Source organism: Alternaria alternata (genome assembly GCF_001642055.1).
Source record: "Alternaria alternata strain SRC1lrK2f unplaced genomic scaffold CC77scaffold_26, whole genome shotgun sequence".
Taxonomy (NCBI): domain Eukaryota; kingdom Fungi; phylum Ascomycota; class Dothideomycetes; order Pleosporales; family Pleosporaceae; genus Alternaria; species Alternaria alternata.
In genome coordinates, this window is record NW_017306215.1 from 227,840 (window position 1) to 253,124 (window position 25,285).

Below are 25,285 nucleotides of genomic sequence, written 5' to 3' on the forward strand. Positions count from 1 at the left end.
AAGGAAACCGAGGTATCAAGGTATCAAGGTATCATATTCTTAACATGCCGTAACGCCAGACTGGGGTAGTCGCCGAAGAAGACCGGATTTTCCCTACCGCAAGATGCGCCATTAGGTGAATAGCAAAACGACGCGAAGACGACGCGAAAGCGCGGAGAGACGCGAAGACGCGGAGAAACGCGAAACATGTGGCGTGACAGGCAGACTCCCTTGTTCTGCTCAGTGCTGACCCAGTGAGGCTAAAAATGGTGTCGCGGAATGCACAACATGCTGGAAGCATATATCGAGTCCAGGTGTAACGAACGAGGCCGTCGCGTTGGTTACTCGATGAAGCGCGATAAAGCGTCGGAAGATGGCCAGTCCGGGCTAGGTGGGTGTCTGGCGGGAGGGGGATGTTTAACAGTGTTCTACAAGGGTGGTGCGAGATACTACTGCTGGGGACGGCGGGCAGTCCAGATGTGGCTGTCAAGGGTTAGTGCTGGGCCCTTGTTGGCACAAGGATATATTGGAAACCTACATGTTGTTGTACGCATGGATTTTGCGGTTGCAGATTTCCCTGCGAACGCTCTCGAGCACTGGCCTGACATGTGCGTTGAGGTCCCACTGGTAGACCCTGGTGAGGGGTGCAATGGTTAGCGCCTCGAGGCCCTCAGTCAGGCCCAGGTTGTACCACCTCCCAATGTCCTTTTGGTGCGGGTCATTGGGCCATGTGTTGTAGGGGACGCGGATGACCGTCTCTTGGATGTCGATGAAGCCGGCTTGTTGCAGCAGCTGGCGGGTGCGGTGTTCGTAGGCGATTGGGCGCGAAACTCGGTGCGTGGCGTCAGCTAGCCAGCCGTACCACTTGGTGAGCATGCTGTCGGGGGGCAGGGTGTGGTCGTCGCAGCGCGGCTCCATGTCGATTTCAATGTGCTCTATCCAGCCGGTGCCGGGCTTGAGGTGGCTGGAGCAAGTAGTTAGCGGCTGAGCGGCTGCGAGGGGCATAGTGCAAGACGCACGAGAAGATCTTCTGATACAGCTCCGGCCAGCTCGTCACACTCCCGCAGGCCATGCGCAGGTGGATCAGGTCCCAGGAGTCCTCGCCCAGCGTCCATGGGCTCTCGTAGTCGCGTGGTACACGGAATCGCAGGTTCGGGGGGATTCTGCGGGGGCTGCAATCAGTGTCAGGCCGACAAGCGACACGGGCGGGCGGCATACTTCTCAGGCTGTATATTGACGAGGTCCAATCCCAGCACCTCGGCGTTTAGGTATTTGCTGGACACATCAGCTTGTTTATATATAACAGATTGCAAGCAACTCACTCGGCCATGTCAATCGCCCAGATGCCCGTCCCGCAGCCTACATCGAGGATGCGGGGCTGCACGTTTGGCTGCGTCGGCACGGGCGCCTGGTGCAGCTGGCCTCTCCGTGCTACGGCGAAGAATTGGTGGTAAATGTCCATGCGGTCCTTTTCAGCCTCGTCGCACGGGTACATGTAGAGGCCTCTCCGATAGCCATGATACCAGCGGCCGTTTTCCATATAGTTGCTGTTCTGAGCGGGCACGGGCAATCTGGCGCGCTTGGTCAGTTTGTCTGGCCGGAGCAGAGTTGCATGTCGCACGGAGCGGGGGGGCAGCGGTGCACTCAGCACTCACCCATTCGACGCCATCGTGACCATTGGAGCGAGGGCAGCCGTCTTGTTCAAATCACTCAAAGCTGCCTCACGACGGGAGCAAGTCCAGTGGCGGGTGACTTTGTTGTCGTCGTCGTCGAGCGAATGCGGTAGTCGTGTCGTATGCTGCGCTGATCATGGGACGGGTGTCTTGGTCGTGGTAGGGTTGTAGGCGTGGTTAGGCGTGGCTAGGCGACGTCTCCGGCAGGTATGATGCTACTCCAGCAGGCCGATCTCAGTCATCAGAGAGCGATGCGGGAGGTATTTAAAAGCGACAAAGACCCCTGCAGTGCTTCCGTCAAGCGCGACTACGAGGGCTGACGCTGGCTGGGGCTGCGACCACAAGCAGGCGTGCCGGCATCAATGCAAGAGGCAGTCCGGCGGCTCCACCCATCTTTTGCACGTCTGGGACCCGTCGGCAGCGCAGGCCATTAACAGAGCTACTATTAATTAGGTGGCCTGTCCATGCCACTCACGCTCGGAGTTTGACCCAACCTAGACAAGACTCTTTCCGGTTACCATTATGGCGGTAACACTCTGTCGGAAGGGGATCCGTGCACTCACTGGCTGCTTTCCATCTCCCTGTCCCTTCCAAGCGTCCCTCTCCCTGCCCATCCATGCCCTCTCCCTGTCCGTCACCGGCCCACTCGTAGGCACCGTATACCCTCAACTCTCTTAGCCTTGAGTAGCCTTGAGCACACACACCGCTCAGACAAATTATCATGCGCCCTGTTCTCTGGAACCTAATGCATCCTCTGCCCTCCCATGCATCTTCTGCCCTCCCATAGCTGATGCACGCATCGCAGCCCTTCGTCTTGGCCTCTACGCCCAATAGAGTGGTAAGCGTCCTGCGCGGAATCCCGTACCATGCTCCACCTGGGCGAATGAGACGCCTGCATATCGCCGTCATTCACACCCACCCTGACACGCCCTGCCGTTTCTGTGCTCGTCGTCTGCCGCTTCAGGACACCATCAGCCTACACGTACAATCGGCCCAAGCGACGCTTTCGCCTCCAAGACCGAAATGACTACCCAAGTGATACCACCCAACGATAGCTTTCAGCCTGGATAATCTCCGCGCTCCCCAGCAGCTGCTTAATCACCATCGTGCTTACGCGAGACGAGTACCGAACAATTGCTTTGTCCCAGCGAACCGTCATCCTGCATGTCTGCATGTGCGTTTGCCCGTCTGCAGCGTTGCAAGAGCACGTTGCGAGCATGGCACAAAACGCTCTCTGGGACCGGAAACATAGTCCCGATACTTGCTCCCAGATTCTGCTCCCAGGTTTTTGCAGCCCACCCACACTTAATAACTTGACCATCTCGATTGCACTTCGACGCACTTCGACACAAGTCTTGTTGCAGCGCCGCGCGCCGTTCCGCTGCCGACTCGTCGTTTGGTACAAGAAGGGTTACGCAAGGGGCCAAACCCCACCCATCTGTCTGCGAGAGGCTCTCCTCGCGACGACGATAACAAGCAATAAATGCCTACATGTCTTTTTGTGACTTCTTTGTGATATTAGCTTTTGCCAAGTCAGTAGCAGGTAGATCGATTGGATTCGCATGCAGTCGCCGACACGGCAGGTAACTTTGTCGATACGTGATGCATGCTGTCGAAAGCGTTCCCAGAAGCATGGTTCACCGCCTAGGATCACACAGCTTAATTCGCTCCTAGTTGCCGTCTAGAGAACTGCGCCGCACGGGAGACTATACACCAGACCCGCGAACTGTTTACTGAGTGTAGCTAGAAGGCGATCATCGTGCACCTAATGCACGCTGTCAATAGCGAGCAGACTTTTTTTCCCATCATCATAACCAAACAATGGTTCCAATGTTACAACATGCCCAAGGGACTGAGACGCGAGCGAGAACATGGCAAGTGGAGATGACAACGTCGCCAGCTGCCTGCCAGGAAGATGCCGCCAGGGTCTTATGTCAGCTCCACGATCCAGACGGCGGTGACCTGGTAGCGAGCGACAGGCCTGCAGGCACAGAGGGGCAGTTTCAGTTATCAGCACAACACCAGCATAAAACATCCACGATGCAACCTCGCAAGGGGCGGCTGCAGGGTTGGAGAGGGAAGAAACAGGCTCAGATGATGGCGAGGGCGACAAGAGTGCGGGGATGAGCATAGCAAGGCAGAGTGAAACACGGTCGTCGCTAACATGGCTGAACCGGTCTACTGGGACTCTCCATAGGGCTGGGAAGGAAAGTGACTGGCGAGCCGCCGGCTGGTCGATGCCGCATGAACACCATTGTTCCCTCCACCATCAACCCACTCAACATTCTCGAAACACGACGCCGTACGCCGAACGGCCTTCTAGCGAGACATTCCCCTCTTTCGACAGCCTGCAACAAGGTCGATGCCGGTAGGGACTGCCGTTATACGCATGGGTCCAGCCTGGGATACAGCACATCGCGCGACGGCATTCGCCCGCGGCTGCAGAATGAAGCGCGCGTGGGGCTACATTCCAGGCTTCTGAGACGACAGAGCATCATGGCCTGGGCCTGCCCGACACCTCAGAAAGGTGTTTCAGGCGCGTCAAAGTGTTCCAGACATATTGCACCTGCACAATCGACATCATCGAAACATACACAGCCCGAGAAGCATAATCCGTCTGCAGGATATCTCTAATCGGAAACTTTTGCCAACGCAGAGTCAGCGTGCGCGCCGAATTACGGTCCTTCTTTACGTCATGTCCCGTTTTCTTCCAGCAGGCGGAATGACTCTCGGCGCCGCTTGCCTTTTCTTTCTCGCCTGGAGTAGGTGTAGGTTATCCGAGGTCGCTGTGTGTTGACTGGGGACACGGCGGTTAGCGAAATTCATCACGATAGGGCCTCACCACGCGGCTCAATAAAGACCGAAATTTTGGCGCCCGTTATCCATGCACGACATGCCTTTCTCCATACTCTACCGCCGCTATCTCTTTTCGAGAGAACTTCCTGCACATGGCAAATTGCATCTGCCTACATGTCACTCTCGACACACGCGCGACAATTCTGCGTGCGGAATGACGAGTCAGCATACATGCCGTGCATGCCCATTCGATTGTCATACACGACAGTATTTGTCGACCGGCCGCGTTATCTTGTGTTCGCACATGGCGTATGCCGCAAAGTCTCGATTCGCAAACCTTTGCAGCATCTTAGGCGGCCCTCACCGTGTCATGGCCCGTCCCAGCATGTACGATGATGGTACAACTCACAAAGGCCATTGGGAGTGCGCACCCCAGGGCGATCCCCGACGTAGTGCGTATATCCGTTACTCCTAAGATCCAATGTCAAAGTCGTTTCGGCCACCAGCGGCATCTCCTTGCTGGACACTGACGTACAGACTACAACCCACGCGTCAGCCACGATTGCGTTGCAAAATTATATCCCCTATGATTCAGATTGTGGGTACAATCATGCACAATCGACGCGTTATCCTGCTGTATAAGCCACCGGTTGATATCTACCCGACTCGATTTGAGATTGACGTTTTCCTCACCGCCCGATCAAAAGAACACAATCTTATCCAAATCAAGAACCGGTGTTCGGAGCCGAACGTCAAACCCATCTCACTCTGTGGAGTTGCATTTTATACCCTGGCCCACGTTGGTCTAACACTGGTTGTGGTTGACTAATGATGCTGGTGTATATGCTTAGTGTATAGAAAAGAACTTCGGTACGTTCTCCGCTCGTACATGACTGGTTGCTAGACATTGATTGTTACAAACGATGGAACCTCGACAGAGCGTTCCATTGCTGAACCGTCCCGACAAACATGTCACTAAGGCACACCAGCACAAGCGTTCAAGGAACATTCCAAATGTACCTTCCTCACGACTGAGTCCTAGGTCCGATTCAACGGCTAGCTTACATGGTGGTGGATGTCTTATTCCGATCATCATACACTGCTACCAAGGTCTAGAGTCTAGACCCATTGCCATCTCTTCCGTATCCACTTGAGAACATATACAAGAAGCACCAGTACAGGGACCTCAATCAATGGACCCACTGTACTCGCCAGCGCCTGCCCACTACCCGCCCCGTACACAGCAACCACTACCGCAATAGCCAGCTCGAAGTTATTGCTCGCAGCTGTGAAGCTCTGCGTGCAACTGACTTTGTAGCTAAATCCCATCTTCCAGCAAAACCAAACTGTACTCGTAAAGATGACGATGAAGTAAACCAACAACGGCGCGCAAACCCTTAGCACATCCGTAATCTGCCGAACTACATGCGCGCCCTGGCTAGCAAAAAGAACAATGATTGTATACAACAGCCCGATGAGTGAAAGCGGTGCGATATAGCGGATAAAGCGGCGCTGGTACCGTTCCTCTCCCAACAGGGACCGCAATACCAATCTCGTGAGTACCGCAGCACCCAACGGGATGCCCAAGAACACACCCACGCTCTGCGCGACCTTTTCATAACTTATATCCGTCTTATCCCCATGACTGACAACCTGGATATAAAACACGGCAAACGGTGCAAACAGGACAATCTGCAGTATGCTGTTGAATGCAACCAAGACGGCGCAGTAATCGCCGTCGCCGCCCGCCAGATCAGTCCAGATGAGGACCATGGCAATGCAACGTGCAATGCCCACGAAGATGAGTCCTTCGCGGAGGTCTTGCCGGTCGGGCAGGAAAGCCCAAGCGAGTGCTACCATGAAGAGAGGTGCGATGATCCAGTTGAGCACAAACGAGACTGCAATCTGGATCCAGAGTTCGCGTTTCTTGAGGAGAAGGTGGAGAGTTTCGTAGCGGACTTTGCAGAGAATAGGGTACATCATGACTAGGAGGCCGATTGCTGTGCACACAATGTTGTTAGCAGTTGACCTGCGACCAGGTCCCAGGATGGATGCGGACTTGTAGGATGTTAAGACGTACCGATTGGTATACTGACGCCGACGAATTCTCCTCTTTGTAACGCGGGACCCACGGAATCGACGGTGTTTCCCAAGGCGATGCCAATGGCCATGGCGAGAATGATCCATACTACTAGAAAGCGGTCGAGGAATGATAGGCCTTTTAGAGGAGGTAGGTCGGGTTTCGTGGACGGTGTTCCTCCCATCATGTCACCACCATCGTTGCCAGCTTTTTCCACATCTGTAGCATGTCTATGCTCCCCATCTCCTAGTCTTATATCCTTTTCTTCCCCCATGGCTCCGCGCTCGACTGTGTTCATATTGCTTGCCGTTCCTTTCTCTTTCCTTTTCTCTCCGGCTTCGCAAAGTTGCGAATCGTCGTTGTTGTCGTCTTTTGAGCTTTTAGACGCGTTGGTAATGTCAATAATTCAACGCGACCTTTCCATCTAAAGTAATGGGTGGGGGAGGCGGAAATAGTGAAGTTAGCCAATCATCACTGAGCAGTGACTACCCTTTTTGCTGCCAAGACGCTAAGACGGGCAGAACTTCGGGCGGTAAAGACGGTGACGAGCGTTGGGGTTGGCGATCTTTCTTTCTTTTCTTCTTGCTCGACATGCAACATTCCTTGGACGGCTTTCGAAGCCGCATTTGGATAATGCGTCAGCGCTGCCATACTTATCACATGGTCTTACTGTGCAACGTATCTGCGCAACTGAACAAGGGCGTAGCGATCCGGGTTTGCCAATATGACTACGTAGCGTACCTGCTACATTTGCCTCTCACTTCAGTGAATGCATATCCGTCGCCTCAAGGGAATGGCGTACCATGCTCGCTGGTATATTTTCGGGACTCGACATGCAAAGGCAAAGAGCGATCTTCTGCAAAAATGGCAACAACCCGATGGCTCATACATGTTGGTTGCTTACAAATGAAGCTTCTTATCACATACTTCCAGGCTTCATCATTAATCTTTTCCCCACATTCTCATCGAATATCTCCAGGCACAGTCTTAAATTCTCACTTGTACCTCCCACGTTCTTCGAATACCTCTGAGCTCCTTGCTGGTGCGTCCCAGCGTCTCTGGATATCGGCACACAGAGAAATGAAACAAGAAAGGCGGTCGGGCGACTGGTCCACTTCGCATACATACCAAGTGTGCAATGGGTCGTGGTCTGATGTTTTGCATACTGGACCGTGTGGGTTGAGGCTATGGGCTGCAAAAGATTGACCGGGTAACTTGACTAGCCACTCTTTATCCATGAGGGAGTAGGAGACGAAGGACATCAAAGCGATCGAACATGTCTCAGGAGTTCCTTCGAACCATGGTGTCTTACTAGGAGACTAGTGCTAGTCGTTTATAGTGTGGATCAATTTCTGCCTTTGTATTTCAAGACTGTCTTCTGTTGTAATCATCTTTTCGTGTGTGCGCAATGCGCTATGCAGGAGAAACTAGTTTGTACATGGGCAACTGTTGGAGAGTGCCGAGATTTTCCATCGTGCACGGCCTGTGGACAGCTAGGTAGCATTGATTGGACAGTAATTTCGGTCTTCAACACGGAAACACCATTTAGACTGGTTGCTACTTTAAGGAGCACCCGGAGGTTCTTCTCAAGATAGTGTACACAATCACACTTGTAGTGGTCGAGAGGATGTCGATTGTGTATCCATAGTATGGATCAAGTCCTGCCATTATATCTACATTTCCTCGACTTGACTACTTTCTCACTCCTGTCTCTATTCCTTATCTTCGTTCCTGAGCGTTCTCACACTTCCTTCTATGCTTCCCTCCCAATCACACTCGCCAACCATTGCAGGCTCCTTCTCCTACTACTGTTTCTCCTTTCCTTCTTTCCTCCGGCCTTCCAGCTCGCAATGGTAGCCTCCCTACATAACGGTCCTCCATCATCTTCGTCCTCCAGCACCACGATGTCGTCGTCAACCACAATCTTAAGCTTCTTGTCGTGCCCCGAGGCTACAACGTAGGCGTCGGTGCTAGGAGATGCTGGGGTCCAACACGGCGTCGAGCATGTACACGACTGGTATGACGCGGGTGCGAACATGTGCGAGAAGAAGTCTAGGACTGCTTCGGAGACGTGGTACGGTGTTATTTGGTGACCTGGTTGTGGCGTGTGCGTGGGTTTGTTGGGGGAAGGAGGTAAATGAGACGTTTGGGTCTGCTGGTGTTGGTGTTGCGCAAGCATGGTATTGAAGGCCGAGATGTCGAGAATGTTTGGGTAGAGTGACATGTGTTGTGGGATGTAGGTCGATCTTTGTCCTCTGCTTCCGATTGTGATCGTAGTGGTGAGGTAAATCTTGGTAGTTCGGGTATCAATGAAGTGACCGAAGATGTTGCTCGCTGGTAGCTAATAGTGCAGTGTAGATGCAGTAGAATGCTTGTGATGTGTATCTACAGCCTCGCGAACCATCACTACCATTTAACGTACGCCATCCTCCTACTAAGAGACGCATATGACCTGATGCAGCTTAGCAATATCGTGTGATACACAGGCAATCCAGTACCGGAAAGCCCATGCACAAGCACTTCTGATCGGCAGATATCTGCTCTCGTAGTAGGACACCCTCAGCGTTAGCCTGCGGGTGGGGAGACAAGTGGCGTGACGGCGCGCGCCCGGGCGGAAGCAGCCGGTCTCGCCACCATACGAGACGCACCCCCCGCAACGTCCCGAACCCTGCATCTGGAAACTCCCTTGACCAAATCCTCCATGCGGAGAAAACGCGCGGGTTGATTTCGCGGGATAGTGTGATACTGAATGTCTAGAATGCTCACCGAGGCGAATACGACGTCGCGTGTGCTGCTGAACCCCGTGTTGACATTGCCTAAGTGAGAAGTCTCACCACCACGTGCTGGATGTTCGTTCCCAACATCATGAGTCGCGACTTCTAAGAAGGACTACTTAATCCGCGTTCTGGAGAGGACAAGATCATATCTCCAAACACAAGATAAACCAGCAACAACGATACCTACTTACATCGGATACTTGCAAATATCAACGTTTACAACCACGAATATACTTTCAACCAAAATGTCCGCTACAACGCTACCTACACCCACCGCAGCAGAACTCGCCTTCGAGCTTGAGAAAGCCGCTATAACATCTTACGAAGAAGGCTGGGATCGATGGGACGGACCAATCTACCCAATCGGCTACATACAATGTCGGATGCGTAAGTCTTCCACTTCAACCCTCTGTTACCTCTTATGAAGAAGACGAACGAAAGGCTGACTAGCCGTTTTATTTGTAGAAGAAGACGGATATGTAGCACCCAATTTCGAGGATGCAAAAGCGAAAGGTGTTGAAGTGAAGGTCGAGGAGGTGAGCGCAGATTGAGAGCAGGACAACAACGATGATGAAGACCGGTGGCCTTTTGCGATTTTCTGGCGTTTGGGGTAAAGGGTATATAATAGGAATCTCGCCTCCTTCTTGTATGGCTCGTTTGGAAGATCGAGAACGGTATCTGGTTAGGAAATAGTAATAATGCGATGAGTTCATAAAGCAGATCTGGCCGTTCGCTATTCTCCAGTTGCACATTGCGTATTGCGTGACGTTGTAACAGCAGTGTAAAGACCGTTCATTCAATTACGGTAGAGACTCTACAATATCGCAAAAGAGCGAGCACATCACACAAACGCCATGGAGCGCACTTGCCTAAGCGCATACCGTCCTAGTCCCAAACACCATCATTATATAACAGCGATATGCTGTATGTATCCAGTACAAGTCGGCCGTGAAATGAACAAGCAACCATCTTATCGATTGAAGAAGCTGTAACCGTTGACATGGAGCGTTTTGCGTTTTCATCCGTGACCCAACCAAACGCCGAGTGGATGCTGTGTAGATGCCAGCATCTTATCTACCAAGGATAGAGAAGCAAAGAGACCACGATGTTGTTCAACTCGCCTGCTTGATCTTGAGATCCATGACGTACTGCATCAGGCTACAGTCGTCGCACTTGACAAGTGCTTGGAGGGCCTTGACCCTGGTTCGGAGCAGCTGATTCTCTTCTTCCACTCTCTTCTTGTCCTTCTCCATTTGCTTGATGTAGGCAGTCGCAGATGCAAGAATGACTGCTTTGCTAGGCTTCGAGGGTGTGGGAAGGTCCTCAATGTCGGCGCCGTCGCATGCCCGGTTGTTTTGTTGAAGGGAGGGCACGACACGCTTGAGAGAATCTAGTTGCGTGTTTAGTGATTCCCGGTATTTTCGCTCGACCTGGTTGTGCGGCAGTCGTCGGCGTGATTTCGGCTTTTCATCGTCGGCATCTTGAGGCGACGCTTTTGTAGAATTGTCTTCTGTGGTCTCGCTCTTCATCCGTTGCCGATCGTCTGTCGGCGATGTGGTAGATTCATCGTTTCTAGAGTGACGTGTTGAGAAGCCGTTTGCTGACGCGTCGCTTTCAGATCGTTTCTTGGGCCGTCGCTGAATTTCTACTACACCGTCCTCAATGGTGACTTCCTGCGGGTCTGAGAGCAGGTTGCTAATGCTTGGAAGAGCATCTTGGTCGGCGAACAAGAAAGGAGCACACCCACCGCCGCACGTCGACGGATTAGGTGGTGTGCCATCGATCTGGTCATGATTAGGGCATAGTGGCGATGTCCAGCAAGCCGAGAGTATGTCCGGCTTATTCTTGGTCCGCTTTGTGGTAGTGTTTGCTGTTACTGTTGTTTGAGTTCTCTCAAGCCCCGGCTTGGTGGCGGTTGAAGATCCTTTCGGGCCGTCTGGGAAGGTGAGGTCTTCAACGAAACCGGATTCCAGATTGTTGGGAAACAAAGATTCGTAGCCCGGGTTAGGAAAGGTGTTAGCACGTTGAAGTGCTTGCCTCTGAGCGGGCGACATGTGGGGTAATTGTTGGCTCAGTTGGTCCACCAGCGATGCCGGTGTCTGAGATTGCGAGTTGTTACCAGTGCCTGCTGTAGGCTCGGGTGACGACTCGGTGGTTGATCTGCCGCCACCGACGTTGTTGCCCAAGGGCTTGAGGACGTCAAGGTCGCCGAGAAAGTAATCGTTGGATAAGAACAGGGAGTCGTCAAAGTAAGGATCGCCTGATGTTCCTCCGAGAAGAGAGTCAAAATTGGTGACGTCTTCAGGTGAAGAGCCTGACGTGTCGGTGGTGGTGGATTTAGGCATTTGGGAGTTGGGAGGGGCAGACGTAGGTGGTAAAAGATCGGACCATTGGTCGTTCGGTAGGTTGAAACCCTCAGTATTGAGGAATGCGTCCCAATTGAGAGCCATGATGGTAGTCCGCAGGTGGGTTGTTGCACGGAAGAGCTCACGCGTTGATCAGGAGATACAATCGCTAAGGTGCGCTGGCCAAGCCACACGTGAGACTAGCAGGCAAGGTGCAGGATCAGAGCCGGCTGGGGTCGAGGATATAAGCGCAAGCACTTCCTCCGTTTTTGTCAAGATCAAGAGACAGTCGTCAGCACTCAGAATGGGTCGACGAGCGAAGATGTAGCCAGGCGCTTGAAGAGAATTTCCCTGGGTTTTACTCGGGATTGGCGGTCGTATAAGGATGGTGAGTAAGACACAAGGTAACTGCTTGGCAGTAGTTGCAGGTAACTCCAGGCGAAGTCCACAATGTTTCGTGGTAGCGCTCGTCTGAGGTATGATCTCCCGACTGGCCAGGGGTTCACGAAGATGCAAAATCGAGAGTGGCAGGTGCAAAGGATAGCCAGAAGCCTAGAAAAGGTTCGTCGCTCGTTACGGGACTTCGGTACAGCGATTGTGCGGAAGTTGTCCTGTGCCAGGCTCCGCGCAGTTCTAGATTAGTTACTGATCAGACCACCTGAGGGTGGCGTGACATTTCCCTGGGCCCCGCTTCGTGTCCGGATTCATGCTAGCGACGGTGCGCCTTGCGCCTCATCGCGATCTTTAGCCACAGCAGCGGTTTTCTCGCAGCATTTTCGGAGAGCTGTTGTCCCATGTGCCTGAGAATCATAGCATAGCAGGTGGCATGGGTGGATTGAAAGTGCTGGACACCATGCGATGTCGAAGCGGAAGCCAATGGCGCTCCCGCTAGCGGTCTCGGTTGCCCCACGAATAGCACCTGGGCGGCACCTAGCATGCTTGAAGACTACCACAACAACTCTGCAATTCTCTTCTCTGCTGGCAAGGCCTATAAAGATGATATGTGAGGCTTTTGAAAAACTTCAGGGCTTCTGTGTAGCATTTTTCTTCTTCTCGATATTTGGATGCAGTGCTATCAGCAGAACCAGGCCGTGTCGAGCCGCGTCTAGATGTCACTGCAATGCACCCTATCACTATCCTGGAACTTTGACATCTTGCCACTTCCTCATATTGTTGCAGATCGATTCCCTTTCTTCAGTGTGGCAGTATCCTTGCGCTCGATCATATCCTCTTCAACGCTCCCAAGACACTCCATGTCTTGAGTCGACCCATGCCGACCCACAACCTTATAGTTCTTGCCCGAACCGTTTGATCGACCCTTGTAGTAGTTCCCAAAAGCAATTAGGCAATCCTGGGGAACCGGCAGTTTGCCGTTGGTGGCTTCTGCTCGGATGCTCCCGTGTAGGCGAAGGGTCCAGAATCTTCTTACGCTTCCTGGTTCCACCCCGAAGCTCTAGCTGTGCATGGCTGGATATTGAGCAATTCGAAGTTCGAAACGAGCTTCTTCTGCAGGCATGACTGTTCTTGATAGACGCATGCTGCCAAGCAGGTCCATGCAGGCTTGTGTGTGTTTGTCCGAAAACTCAACAACCAAACAGAGTCGTAATCACATCTTAGCTTGTCCACCTCAGCATCTATACCATCAAGACTACTGGAATGGTCGGATCCAGTCTCTCACGAGCTTTTCTCCTCGACGATCGAGAGCCCGGTATTATCGGTCGATGACACAATGGACAGTATTCGTTGTACCTTATGAACCATTCGTCCAGACAACGTGAGTGAAAGGCGTGAGAGCAGTGAAGGCCCCGAACCTGCGCATCGTCGGAAAAGTCGTCCAGACAGATGGCGCTGCCCAAAGTTAGTCCATCTGCTCAATTGACAAAGCTCATTCGATATACTCACCATAGTGGATCGTGTGGTTGTGATGTAACAGCGGACTTCTCTTTCTGACTTGCGAGCCAATCATAGAAGTTCTGAGATTTGATGTGGCTTTCTAGCTCGTCTTGTCGCGTTTTCCAGCGCTTCTCTTTGCTACCAGATTCGGCGCGGCTACATGGTCGGAAAATGGAGCCCCTGCGGCGGTTCCTATCGTCAGCTTAGACATGCTTAAAGCTCTATATCCTACTAGTGTGGCTACTGACATGATGATCAGTCCAAGAAGTAGGATGATCAAGACTGAGGGTACGACGATAGCGACAACAATAGTACCGCTTTTGGCTCCCGTGGGCGTCTCTTCCTCGGTATTGTTGCTCGACATAATAATAAGAACTGGATAATGTGGCCCCTAAGAGAGGAAGATGGGACTAAGGGTTAAGAGTGATTCGAGATGTTGCGTATGTACAGCAGGTTGGCTCTCCGATGTGAACCGATGGAGCTGCGTGCATATCACGGGTGGCGCGATCACCAACTGCGCGCATGTGGTGACCCAGAGGCAACGGAATGTATGGCTCGGGGATTATGGAGTGGTTTGATCAAGGTGTTGTGTTCACGCCTGAGCGCGCAGCCCGGAGGAAGGCGGATCTGACGACAAAGGAAGAGGAGTCACCCTTAAAAGTAGCTACTTGTTCATCAGATGAAGCCCAAGGCTGGCGTCTGCAGCTCGATACAGCCAATGTGGGCTTGGTCTGGCCACCCTAGATGCTGCGAACCTCTCAGAATGGTCAGTTTCCGAGCCAAGCGTAGAGTTGTCAAAGCTAGCCAACCAACTTTCATCGACTTGCTCTTGTGACGCGGGGTCGATAGCTGGAAGGGCCGACAAAGTTTGGAGCGGGCAAGGCGCCCGCGCTGTAACATGTTGCACGAACTGCTGAACTTGACCCGCGGCAGATCAGGAGCTCTTGGTGTGATGATGGCGATGATGGCGCTAGGAGGCGGTGCATGTGAAGGGGTGAGGGATCGGTGGAGACGGTAGGGAAGCTAGGGTCTATATCGGCGTGCATCATAGTGGGGTAGCAAACCTCGTAAATCGGAGGTCAGTCTCACGTTGAATACCTTGGTACGGACCTCTTAGTGTGCATGTCGGGGTCTTGGGGGTTTGCATAGTGTACATAGGTAAGTCCCCGTCTTACCAGACACGCGTCCGGATTGCGCGTGCCTCCAGAGCCAGATGGCTAGCCAGGGCTCATGGAATATGTTATTGAGTATACTCGAACCGAATCGTGACGTGTCTTACGAGTGAACAGACAGGCTTAAGGATATACTGTTAGGCTGGATAGCCTGGGGAGCCAATGCCCGCATGTGATCATCACGTGATGAGCCTTGGCAGGCACGGCGGTTTCTATGAAAGTAGACCCTGTACCATATCATGTACTCTGGCACCAGCTTCAGCATCAAGTATGAGCCTTCGCTCATATTGTCGCATTCATAGCGCAGTGCTTAAATTCTCGGCCGCAGAGGCGCACCTCCATTCAGCCTCGTGTCTCTCTACTCCGGCACAAACAAGCGAGCTGAAGATGTGGCGCTTTTAAGAGATGCCTGGACTGGTCTTATTTCGTATTGCGTGCACCCATGAGCATGCCGAGTGTGACACGTTTTAGCCATCGATGCGCATACAGTTACCTAGGTATATATGAGGTTGAACAAGCAATAAAGGTATCTAAGTAGGTGTTTGCGCGCTTTCCACCAAATATCGGGCGATACTGCCAGAGTCATCAACCGCGTTCGGCGCGCAACTTTGGAAGTATGCCGTATGAATACCAACCGCTACCGATGCTCCGCGACTCAGAAGATGTGTATATACGCTTGCTGGAAGTTCACAACGGTCCACCGAGTGGTCCTATTACCGGTCGACTATACTCGACATTATTATCGAAAGCTCCGGCGTTCTGGGCGGTCTCATACTGCTGGGGACCACCAACACACAAAGGTGCCATACACATTACGAACGCGGCCCCTCCTCGAGACCTGGAGAACGACAACACTCTCGAGATACCTGCCACGTTAATACCGTTTCTCTATCAGGTACGTGGGTGGCGTTATGTAAGACCACGCACTTTGTGGATCGATAGCATTTGCTTGAATCAGATGGACAATGACGAGAAGACTGCAAACGTACCGAAAATGCGAGAGGTATATATGAAGGCCGCTGTTACTGTGTGCTGGCTGGGATTAGAAGTCGAGGGAATAGCAACGGCATTTGATTATGCTTCACGACTGCACGTAACCTACAAAATTGAGATGGCGGCACAAAAACAATACGTTCTCACAGCAGAGGAAGAGAAAGAGGAAGATCCACGTGTCCAGGTCAAGGTGGGCGATCCAGCACTTGAAACGTTGCTAAACCTTTTAGACCGGCCTTACTTCGAGCGGGCTTGGATCATGCAGGAGGTTATTGTTTCCAGAAAACCGGCGTTTATGTGTGGAAGCGCTATGATAACCTTCCAATCGTTGATAGTTGCATACCTGTTTCTCATGACTAAGCCATGGCTGTGGGAATTTTATGCGAGGAACAAGACACATACCATCACGTTCATGAAGTTTAGTGAGATGGAATGGGTGGCCGGCACCGACCTCGATTGGCCTGTCATCCTGCTGAGACATCGATTCTGTTTGTCTAGCGACCCCAGGGATAAAGTGTATGCTTTTTACGGGATGAGATGTAACAAGTCACTGAAAGAGCTGGATATTGAGCCAGACTACAGAGAAGACATGACTACGGAAGTGGTGTACACTCGTTTGGCTGCGCGCGCGCTTCACAAGTCACAAGTAGCGGTTCTTCACGTGCCTCGTCTTATCACCACCTCCCATGAAGAAAGCCATTCAAAATTCGAACAGTGTTCACTTCCATCCTGGGTGCCAGACTGGCGCTGGACGGAAGTAACGCCATTGTCGCTGCTTTTGTTCGAGCTGCCTGCCAGTGTGACCAGCGGAATGGTAAACTACCATGCCTCGAAGGTGTCTATTTTCGAACCCGGCTTCGATGTCGAGGCGTACGATTCGCTGTCAGTTCGGATAAAAGATTTGGAGCAGTCGTTGCTGCCCAAGATGCTCAGACTGTATGGTGTCACAGTTGCGAAAGTTACACAGCTTACACCACGCCCTTGGGTAATTGGGGAAGTTTCACGTCGCCAAACTCTGCTTGACCAAGCAAAAGACCTGCAATTCACCATGGACCAGATTCACGAATGGGAGGCTCTGCTCCGTCCAAAAAGCGCCACAAAAACATACTCTGCAACGGGCGAGAGTGCAACCCAGGCCATGTACGAGACGTTTATGGCTGGCACAACGGTATATACTCCAGAAAGCAAACTCAGCGCTTGGAGAGCATTCGAAAAACGCGAGAGAATCCTGCGTCTCTTTCGTACGTGTCGTGTTCACGGCTTTTTGGTCTGCTATATTATGGTAGTCTTAGTTGAGCGTATACTTCGTCGCTTTGGCTGGGTAAATCCTGAAATGGAATTCAGGATGATGGTAGGACATATGATGAATCGGAAGGGTGCCTTGATGGTTAACGTTGAAGAATCCGAGACGAGATATAATGCGCTGGTGCCGAGTATATGTCGGCTTGACGATCATGTGGTGCTGGTTGGGGGTGTTACGACACCACTGATACTGCGTAAGAAGGGTGAAGGTGCGGATATTACCTGGGAATTCATTGGCGACGCTTATGTCCATGGCATTATGAAGGGGGAACTTTGGGACAAGAGGAAGGGAGATCGCAAGGACATGTGGATTACCTGAATGAAAAGGCAGTGCACGACATTCTCCAAGCTATGACTTACGGGACTGCGACGTGGTGGTCGCCACATTCTAATTTACCTTCTACTATGCACTTCAGTCACCCATTTCTGCCTTGCCAAGTTGCTCTCCGTGCATACTTATTTACACACTCGCTCGAATCGCCTGTTCAAGATCCAAACTCTACCGGAACATTCAATATCACGTCCAAATGTCTCAACCAAAGATCACGGCCTTCGCCAACGAGATACTTGACAAAATCTTCTCCTACCTTATCGACAAGGGCGACTGGTTTGCTTTATGCAAGACACATTGTAGCTTCAAAGCCTCGGGCCAGCGACTCCTATTTCGCGACATCCAGATACCTGCGCAACACAGCGCACAGTCTACGGGGCGTTGTTCAATGCTACTAGGGGCGCTCACAGCCGCCTCGCACCTTGTGGATTTGGTGGAGACTTTACAAATTAATTGTCGTCTCAGAGAAGACCTCGTATTCGAGCGAGACTCGATCCACGCTATTCTTGCCAAAGTACAGAGCATACAGCGCTTGACTATTTTTATCGTGGATCAGCCGGACAAGTATCAAACGTACTCGCTGATAGAAAAAGGAATTGTTCCTATGTAATTTTGCTGATCCATGACATGCTTCAGACCAAAGACTGACCCTGTCTCCAGGTTGCAAAACCAAGCAAACGTCATACAAATCAAAATCGACTGTCCTACACGCCACTTATTCGAGGCTAGGATGCTATTCGCTCGCACATCAGCCACGACGCTACACGTACGAGAAAATATCCCACATCAGCAAGTTCCAAGATTTTCCAGGGAGCCAGGCAGACAGATACGCAGCGTAGATCTTAGGAATTTGACAGCCATCGACTACGCGCAGAAAATATCGTTTTGGTCCGCCCGGGTATTCGGCGGTGCTCACAAACTGGAGAAACTACGGTTCGTGTGGCCCAAGACCGACGAGCTCGGTGGTAACCCTTTTGATAAGTGCATTCGAGGTCTTTCTCCAACCCGACACACGCTAAGGGAACTTACTATTTTGCCCGATGCAACATATGGTGGACCTAATAACACAAGTTGGATGAGCGTAGATTTTAGTACCTTCCCTGCTTTGAAGATCCTGCGTATACCTGCCCTAGCACTATTCGAGGCAGTATCGTGCTGTAGTTTGAAAGGACACTATGAACGTGCGAAGTGGGAAGACAGGGGCGATATAACACATCTGCTACCCCCGAACTTGCGGGAATTGGAGATGTGGTTCAAATACCCCTCGGGTATATTTGCAACGGGTCAGATATATCTCTCCTGGGTCCCAGAATTGCCTGAGCACGAGATGATGCGGAGATCAGCCTGGATACTCGCCCTGCTTCAGATGCAAAGCTTACGGAAGGTTCGACTGAGCGAGATTCTTTGCGCTCATATTGCAGCTTGCGAATCCGTAGTGAAGGCTGGTGGCTGGCCGATGCAGAAGTATGCGCTGCCGAATGTGGTGGAACGAGCTTTCCTTGGGGCAGAGACGGTCCTGGAGATTGAAGTATTGGAGGTAGAACGGGGGTTTAATTGCGAGTTCGAAAGTGGCTAGTAAGGCTGTGTTGGGACGATAGTAACGGATGCTCATGGCATTAAAGATGGATGTTCTGATGACGCAGCTCTCATCTGAGGACTCTTTAGATACCTTCTCTGTATCTAAGGACAATTTGAGTCTTAGTGGAACCCAGAGAAGCGACTGGCGGCTTGTAGCGCTGGAAGAGGCGGTGTACTTTTTGCATATAGGGGATCCACGCACGGAATGTGGCTGCAAAGGACTTTATGGAATACTGCAATGCAGATGCTGTGGAACCAGAGTCATTTTAATAGTATGAAATGGATGAGGATATTTCATTATACCCAATAGATGAGGATGCTTCGCTGCTACCATGGTTGAATATAGACACTACCACTGCAGACGCCGCCGTCAAATCAGCGCCAGCACATAAACTACTCACCCAAGGTTCAACTTAACGTGACTGCCGTTGATTCATCGTAAGACGAGTGCGACCATAAGAAGACGGTGAGGATGCTTTGTAATTGATCATCCAGAGTGGAGCTTCACTAGCCACATCACGTGATATGTGGCGGCGCTAAGACCGGCAACGTTAGCTCGGAACGACCTTCGGGAGGCAGTCGCCGCCGTCGCATGAAGTTCAGCAAGGACTCTACACGTCCGCCTTCACCCACCACCCTTCACTCCCCCGCGCCTAATACATTCAGTCGCGACCATGGCGGACCAGTACGAGTACGATGACCCCATGGACGACGAGTACGAGGATGAGGAGAACCGCGTCTTGCCCGAAGACTGCTGGGCGGTCATCAGCTCTTTCTTCGACACAAAGGGTCTGGTCTCGCAGCAGCTCGACTCTTACGATGAATTTACGCGCAATACAATCCAGGATATTGTAAAAGAAAACGGCAGCGTCATCCTCGAGCAGAACACTCCTTACAACCCCGATGAGGAGGAGAATCCGATTATCAAGCGCCGCTATGAAATCAAATTCGGGCGCGTTTACCTTGCGCGACCAACACACACGGAAGGCGACGGTACCACGGTGCAACTGTATCCTCACGAGGCGCGTCTACGAAACCTTACCTACTCCGGTGCCATGTTGGCGGACATTGAAAACCGAATCATGGTCGCCCGTGAAGGGCGCGAGCCAGAGGAGGGCGACGACGAGGAGATGGAGGGAGGTTACACAGGCGGGCCATCGCAGATTCGGTGGGAGCGTGAGGACATGCCCATGGATGATGGCGCGGCGGCGAGGGTGTTCATCGGAAAGCTGCCCGTCATGTTGCGGTCAGAGCTCTGCCACTTGCGTGCTCAGTCAGATGCAGACTTGTTCTCTCTAAACGAGTGTCCTTACGATCAGGGTGGATACTTCGTCATCAACGGTAGTGAAAAGGTGCTCATCGCCCAGGAGCGCAGTGCCGCGAACATTGTACAAGTCTTCAGAAAGAAGCAGGGTCCCATTCCATGGATAGCCGAAATTCGAAGTGCTGTCGAAAAGGGCACCCGGTTGATCTCGTCCTTCAACATCAAGTGGGCAGAGAACTCGCTCGCTGGTCCCGGCAAGCGTATCCCCGGTCCCTTCGCATACGCTACCCTCCCATACATCAAGGCGGATGTGCCCATGGCCATCGTCTTCCGCGCGCTTGGTATCGTTTCAGACGAGGAGATTCTGAGCCACATCGTTTACGACCGCACCGACACACAAATGCTGGAGCTGCTGAAGCCCAGTATCGAGGAGGGTTCAGTTGTTCAAGATCGGGAGACTGCTCTGGACTTCATCGCCAAGCGTGGTGCCAACTCTGGTACCAAGGACAGGCGTCTCAAGTTCGCAAGGGACATTATGCAGCGAGAGTTCTTGCCGCATATCTCTCAGAAGGAGGGCCAGGACACACGCAAGGCCTACTTCTTCGGTTACATGATTCACCGCCTTTTGCAGTGTGTGTTGGGTCGTCGCGACGAGGACGATCGTGATCACTTCGGTAAGAAGCGTCTGGATCTTGCAGGACCCTTGGTCGCCAACTTGTTCCGTATCCTCTTCCTGAAGCTCACCAAGGATGTGTACAAGTACCTCCAGCGATGTGTTGAGAACAACCAGGATTTCAACGTTCAGATGGCTGTCAAGGCCAGCATCATCACAAACGGCCTGAAATACTCCCTGGCAACAGGAAACTGGGGTGACCAGAAGAAGGCCGCTTCCGCGAAAGCCGGTGTCTCCCAGGTGTTGAACCGATACACTTACGCCTCCACACTGTCACATTTGCGTCGAACGAATACCCCTGTTGGTCGTGATGGAAAGCTGGCCAAGCCGCGACAACTCCACAACTCTCATTGGGGTCTTGTCTGCCCTGCCGAGACTCCTGAAGGACAGGCTTGTGGTCTGGTTAAGAACCTGTCTTTGATGTGCTATGTTAGTGTCGGTAGTGACGCTTCTCCCATCATCGACTTCATGACACAACGAAACATGCAACTCCTAGAAGAGTATGATCAGAACCAGAACCCCGATGCCACCAAGGTCTTTGTCAACGGTGTCTGGGTTGGTGTCCATTCCAACGCTCAACAACTTGTCACAGTTGTGCAGGAGCTGCGACGAAACGGAACTCTATCCTATGAGATGAGTCTGATTCGTGACATTCGTGACCGAGAGTTCAAGATCTTCACAGATGCTGGCCGTGTCATGAGACCACTGTTCGTTGTTGAGAACGACATTCGGAAGCCAAACCGCAACCACCTCATCTTCACCAAGGAGATCAGTAACAAGCTCAAGCAGGAACAACAAGAGACAAGCACACGACAGGGTTGGAGCCAGGATGAGGTCGAATCAGCTACCTACGGCTGGAGAGGTCTTATTCAAGACGGTGTTGTGGAGTACCTAGACGCTGAAGAGGAGGAGACCGCCATGATAACGTTCTCCCCTGAGGATCTGGAGGAGTGGCGAGAGATGAAATTGGGTTTGCCGGCGGCGGAGCGATCCACCGAGGGTGAGCACCGTCTCCGACGCCTCAAGCCACTACCAGACCCCCGCATCCATGCCTATACTCATTGCGAGATTCATCCGGCTATGATTCTCGGTATCTGTGCCAGTATCATTCCCTTCCCCGATCACAACCAATCGCCCCGTAACACTTACCAATCTGCTATGGGTAAGCAAGCTATGGGTGTTGCGCTCACCAACTTTGCGCTACGCATGGAAACCATGATGAACGTCCTGTACTACCCCCAGAAGCCATTGGCAACTACTCGATCGATGGAGTACCTCAAGTTCCGTGAGCTACCCGCTGGTCAGAACGCTATTGTCGCCATTGCTACATACGGTGGTTATAACCAGGAAGATTCCGTCATTATGAACCAGAGCAGTATCGATCGTGGACTGTTCAGGAGTTTGTTCTACCGTGCATACACTGAACAGGAGAAGCGTATTGGTGTCAACGTTCTCGAGCAATTCGAGAAGCCTACCCGTGCCGATACCCTCCGTCTTAAGGGTGGAACATACGACAAGCTTGATGATGACGGTGTTGTTGCGCCTGGTGTGCGTGTCTCTGGTGATGATATCATCATTGGAAAGACAGCGCCCATCGCAACCGATGCACAGGAGCTTGGTCAGAAAACTACTCTCCACACCAAGCGCGATGTTTCAACGCCACTCCGAAGTACCGAGAACGGTATCGTCGATCAGGTACTCTTCACCACCAACACCGAAGGCCTCCGATTCGTCAAGGTTCGTACGCGAACGACCAAGGTCCCGCAGATTGGTGACAAGTTTGCTTCTCGTCACGGTCAAAAGGGAACCATTGGTATCACCTACCGCCAGGAAGATATGCCATTCTCCAGGGAGGGACTCACACCGGATCTGATCATCAACCCCCACGCCATTCCGTCTCGTATGACAATTGCCCATTTGATCGAGTGTCTGCTCTCCAAGGTCGGTGCCATTACGGGACAAGAGGGTGACGCCACACCCTTCACCGATATCACCGTCGACCAAGTGTCCGGTCTGCTTGAGGATGCCGGCTACCAAAAGCGTGGTTTCGAGATCATGTACAATGGCCACACGGGAAAGAAGATGCGAACACAAATCTTCTTGGGACCTACATACTACCAACGTCTAAGGCATATGGTCGACGACAAGATTCACGCTCGTGCTCGTGGTCCGCTGCAAATTCTTACTCGCCAGCCTGTCGAGGGTCGTGCTAGGGACGGTGGTCTGCGTTTCGGAGAGATGGAACGTGATTGTATGATTGCTCACGGTGCCGCCGCCTTTTTGAAGGAACGTCTCTTTACCGTTTCGGATGCGTACACGGTGCACGTGTGTGATATCTGCGGTTTGATGAGTCCTATTGCGTAAGTTCTCTCTACTCCTTTATTTTCTCATGATAGCTTGCTAACTGAGCAATCCAGACAACTCAAGAAGGGTCTCTACGAATGCCGCCCTTGCCACAACAAGACGCGCATCTCCCAGATCCACATCCCCTACGCTGCCAAACTCCTCTTCCAGGAACTCCTCGCTATGAACATTGCTACCCGCATGTTTACCGATCGCTCCGGATTGAGCGTGCGTGACTAGTCGTCTCGCGCAGATAGAACAGTTCCCGCCTTTGTCGGTGGTACTCGAAATACAGCCTCAGGGAAGAAACCCCTTGGTGATAGTCAGTCAGCCTAGATGCTCACAGTTTGCTTTGCATGGTTATGGCGTTTTGTCCCTTTTCATCGTTTGTCTTTTTTCTTGGTGGGGACAGAATGAATGAAGAGAGGAAATAAAGGCTACCGCGGAGGTTGGCCAGGCGTTGAAACCTTTTTCCGCTACTTTATCTACGATTATAATTGGCCTGATTCGGCTTTTGAAAAATGCATATCACTGAAGACAAAGGGGTCACTGGTCCGTTTTGTATACCTACGTAGCTTGGAATGAGAGCTTTGAATAGCAGTACGATTACTTGTCACAAGACTGCATGTGAAATGTGACCAAACGACAGTATGGGTGACTAGCTCAACATGTTTCAGTCCAAGTATTTCATTCGTATCGTCGCTTGGCGGAGTGTCTTAGAGCCTACAGCTTACTCCCTCCCTCTTGCGGTACCTTGACAACGACCTTGCCCCAACTATCACGTCCACCCAGCGCCTTGAGCGCGGCAGGCACACTCTCTAGTCCTACATATTCGGTATCGGTAAAAGCAGTACCTCTGTACTTTCCTTCCTTGACAAGCTGGAAGATGCCGTCCCATACCTTGTCCTGCATTTCCGGCTCATTTATCGCATAGGCACCCCAATGCAGGCCGACAACGCTAACGTTCTTGAGCAAAATGCGGTTGGTAGCCATCTTCTCAATGTCACCCGCTGCAAAACCAATGACCAGCAGTCTACCGTTCCAGGCTGTGCACTTCATGGACTGAGCAATCAGACCGACAGGGTCGTATACGATATCCACGCCACGGCCCTTTGGGGTGAGCTTCTTGACTTGCTCGGGCCAGTCCTTGTCGCGGTAGGAGACGGCGTAGTCTGCGCCAAAGGAACGCGCAACGTCGAGTTTGTGCGAGGTGCCGGCTGTGGCGACGACGGTCGCGCCGAAGGCTTTGGCGATTTGCACGGCGGCTAGACCGACGCCGCCGGCTGCTGCGTGGACGAGTACCCAGTCCCCTGTCAGAGAAAGGGAGAATGTTAGTTTCCTGTCTGCGAAGAACGGGATAGAAGCGCTGGGGAGTGGAGTGAAGTGACGTACCCTTCTTGATACCTGCTCTGACCACCAAGCCAGCATAGCTCGTCGGCGCTGTAACGAAGACACCCGCTGCATCCTCATAACTCCATCCTTCAGGGACGCCCTTGAGCCGCTCCTCTGTGCAGACAATGTGTGTTGCGTAGCCGCCTTGTGAAGCGCCAAAGACCCTGTCGCCCTCGTTGAACTTTGGTGTCTTGCCTCCTGCGAGTGCGGTTGGCGCTTTGAGGACGACGCCAGAGAACTCTGAACCAGCTACCCAGGGGAAGGCGGGTTGGTGTTGGTATTTGCCGCGGATCTGGAGGAGGTCGAAGAAATTGGTCGCCGAAGCGTGAATGGCGATTAGGTACTCGTCGGATTTGGGCGTAGGTGTGGGGAGGTCGAGGACTTTGAGGTCTTCTGGTCCCTGGGCTGGGTTAATGGGCGGTTTGTAGGCGGGTAGATGGGACATGTACCTTGACGTATTCTTTGATCTGTATGCCTTTCATGGTGGGCTTGGATGTAAGTTGTGATGTTAAGGTAGTAGGGTCGAACAGCAACCGCTCAGTCAGGAGCTCCAAAGTTAATTCGGGTATGCAACATGGCCGTTGTAGCTTGCATGACGGCGGACAGCTACTCTCCCCGAAGATACCTCGGCATGCTTCCCCAGTCGCTCTTCCCCACCCGGGAGCTTGGCTCACGCACCTTAGTAAGCGAAGCT

General features: G+C 52.2%; 8 protein-coding genes across 8 annotated transcripts; 2 read left to right on the top strand and 6 right to left on the bottom strand.

The window, feature by feature from the left end:
- Positions 1–428: 428 nt before the first annotated feature.
- On the bottom strand, positions 429–1,519 carry CC77DRAFT_946668 (LaeA-like protein; the record flags this gene model as incomplete). Its single annotated transcript, XM_018535097.1, has 5 exons — positions 429–462; positions 518–943; positions 999–1,142; positions 1,198–1,254; positions 1,302–1,519. The coding sequence occupies 5 exons, from the start codon at positions 1,517–1,519 to the stop codon at positions 429–431; spliced, it is 879 nt and encodes a 292-aa protein (XP_018380733.1).
- Positions 1,520–5,245: 3,726 nt separating this feature from the next.
- CC77DRAFT_459592 (arsenical-resistance protein ACR3) lies at positions 5,246–7,013 on the bottom strand. Its single transcript, XM_018531779.1, has 2 exons — positions 6,529–7,013; positions 5,246–6,448 (listed from the first exon to the last, which is right to left on the bottom strand). The coding sequence occupies exons 1-2, from the start codon at positions 6,824–6,826 to the stop codon at positions 5,568–5,570; spliced, it is 1,179 nt and encodes a 392-aa protein (XP_018380734.1). The 5' UTR covers positions 6,827–7,013; the 3' UTR covers positions 5,246–5,567.
- A 954-nt stretch (positions 7,014–7,967) lies between these two features.
- CC77DRAFT_459525 (hypothetical protein) lies at positions 7,968–8,857 on the bottom strand. Its single transcript, XM_018531778.1, has one exon. The coding sequence runs from the start codon at positions 8,750–8,752 to the stop codon at positions 8,282–8,284; it is 471 nt and encodes a 156-aa protein (XP_018380735.1). The 5' UTR covers positions 8,753–8,857; the 3' UTR covers positions 7,968–8,281.
- Positions 8,858–10,417: 1,560 nt separating this feature from the next.
- On the bottom strand, positions 10,418–11,755 carry CC77DRAFT_999590 (hypothetical protein; the record flags this gene model as incomplete). The annotated part of the gene is made up of 1 exon (XM_018536567.1): positions 10,418–11,755. One exon carries the CDS (start codon positions 11,753–11,755, stop codon positions 10,418–10,420), a length of 1,338 nt encoding a protein of 445 aa, XP_018380736.1.
- Positions 11,756–13,226: 1,471 nt separating this feature from the next.
- On the bottom strand, positions 13,227–14,132 carry CC77DRAFT_461190 (hypothetical protein). The gene is made up of 3 exons (XM_018531782.1): positions 13,792–14,132; positions 13,553–13,735; positions 13,227–13,498 (listed from the first exon to the last, which is right to left on the bottom strand). Exons 1-3 carry the CDS (start codon positions 13,905–13,907, stop codon positions 13,285–13,287), a joined length of 513 nt encoding a protein of 170 aa, XP_018380737.1. The 5' UTR covers positions 13,908–14,132; the 3' UTR covers positions 13,227–13,284.
- A 1,199-nt stretch (positions 14,133–15,331) lies between these two features.
- CC77DRAFT_947060 (hypothetical protein) lies at positions 15,332–18,917 on the top strand (the record flags this gene model as incomplete). Its single annotated transcript, XM_018535118.1, has 2 exons — positions 15,332–17,316; positions 18,542–18,917. 2 exons carry the CDS (start codon positions 15,332–15,334, stop codon positions 18,915–18,917), a joined length of 2,361 nt encoding a protein of 786 aa, XP_018380738.1.
- Positions 18,918–19,593: 676 nt separating this feature from the next.
- CC77DRAFT_946695 (beta and beta-prime subunits of DNA dependent RNA-polymerase) lies at positions 19,594–23,439 on the top strand (the record flags this gene model as incomplete). Its single annotated transcript, XM_018535098.1, has 2 exons — positions 19,594–23,216; positions 23,274–23,439. The coding sequence occupies 2 exons, from the start codon at positions 19,594–19,596 to the stop codon at positions 23,437–23,439; spliced, it is 3,789 nt and encodes a 1,262-aa protein (XP_018380739.1).
- A 395-nt stretch (positions 23,440–23,834) lies between these two features.
- CC77DRAFT_1025069 (NAD(P)-binding protein) lies at positions 23,835–25,208 on the bottom strand. Its single transcript, XM_018525994.1, has 3 exons — positions 25,041–25,208; positions 24,592–24,991; positions 23,835–24,509 (listed from the first exon to the last, which is right to left on the bottom strand). The coding sequence occupies exons 1-3, from the start codon at positions 25,071–25,073 to the stop codon at positions 23,923–23,925; spliced, it is 1,020 nt and encodes a 339-aa protein (XP_018380740.1). The 5' UTR covers positions 25,074–25,208; the 3' UTR covers positions 23,835–23,922.
- Between the last annotated feature and the right edge of the window lie 77 nt (positions 25,209–25,285).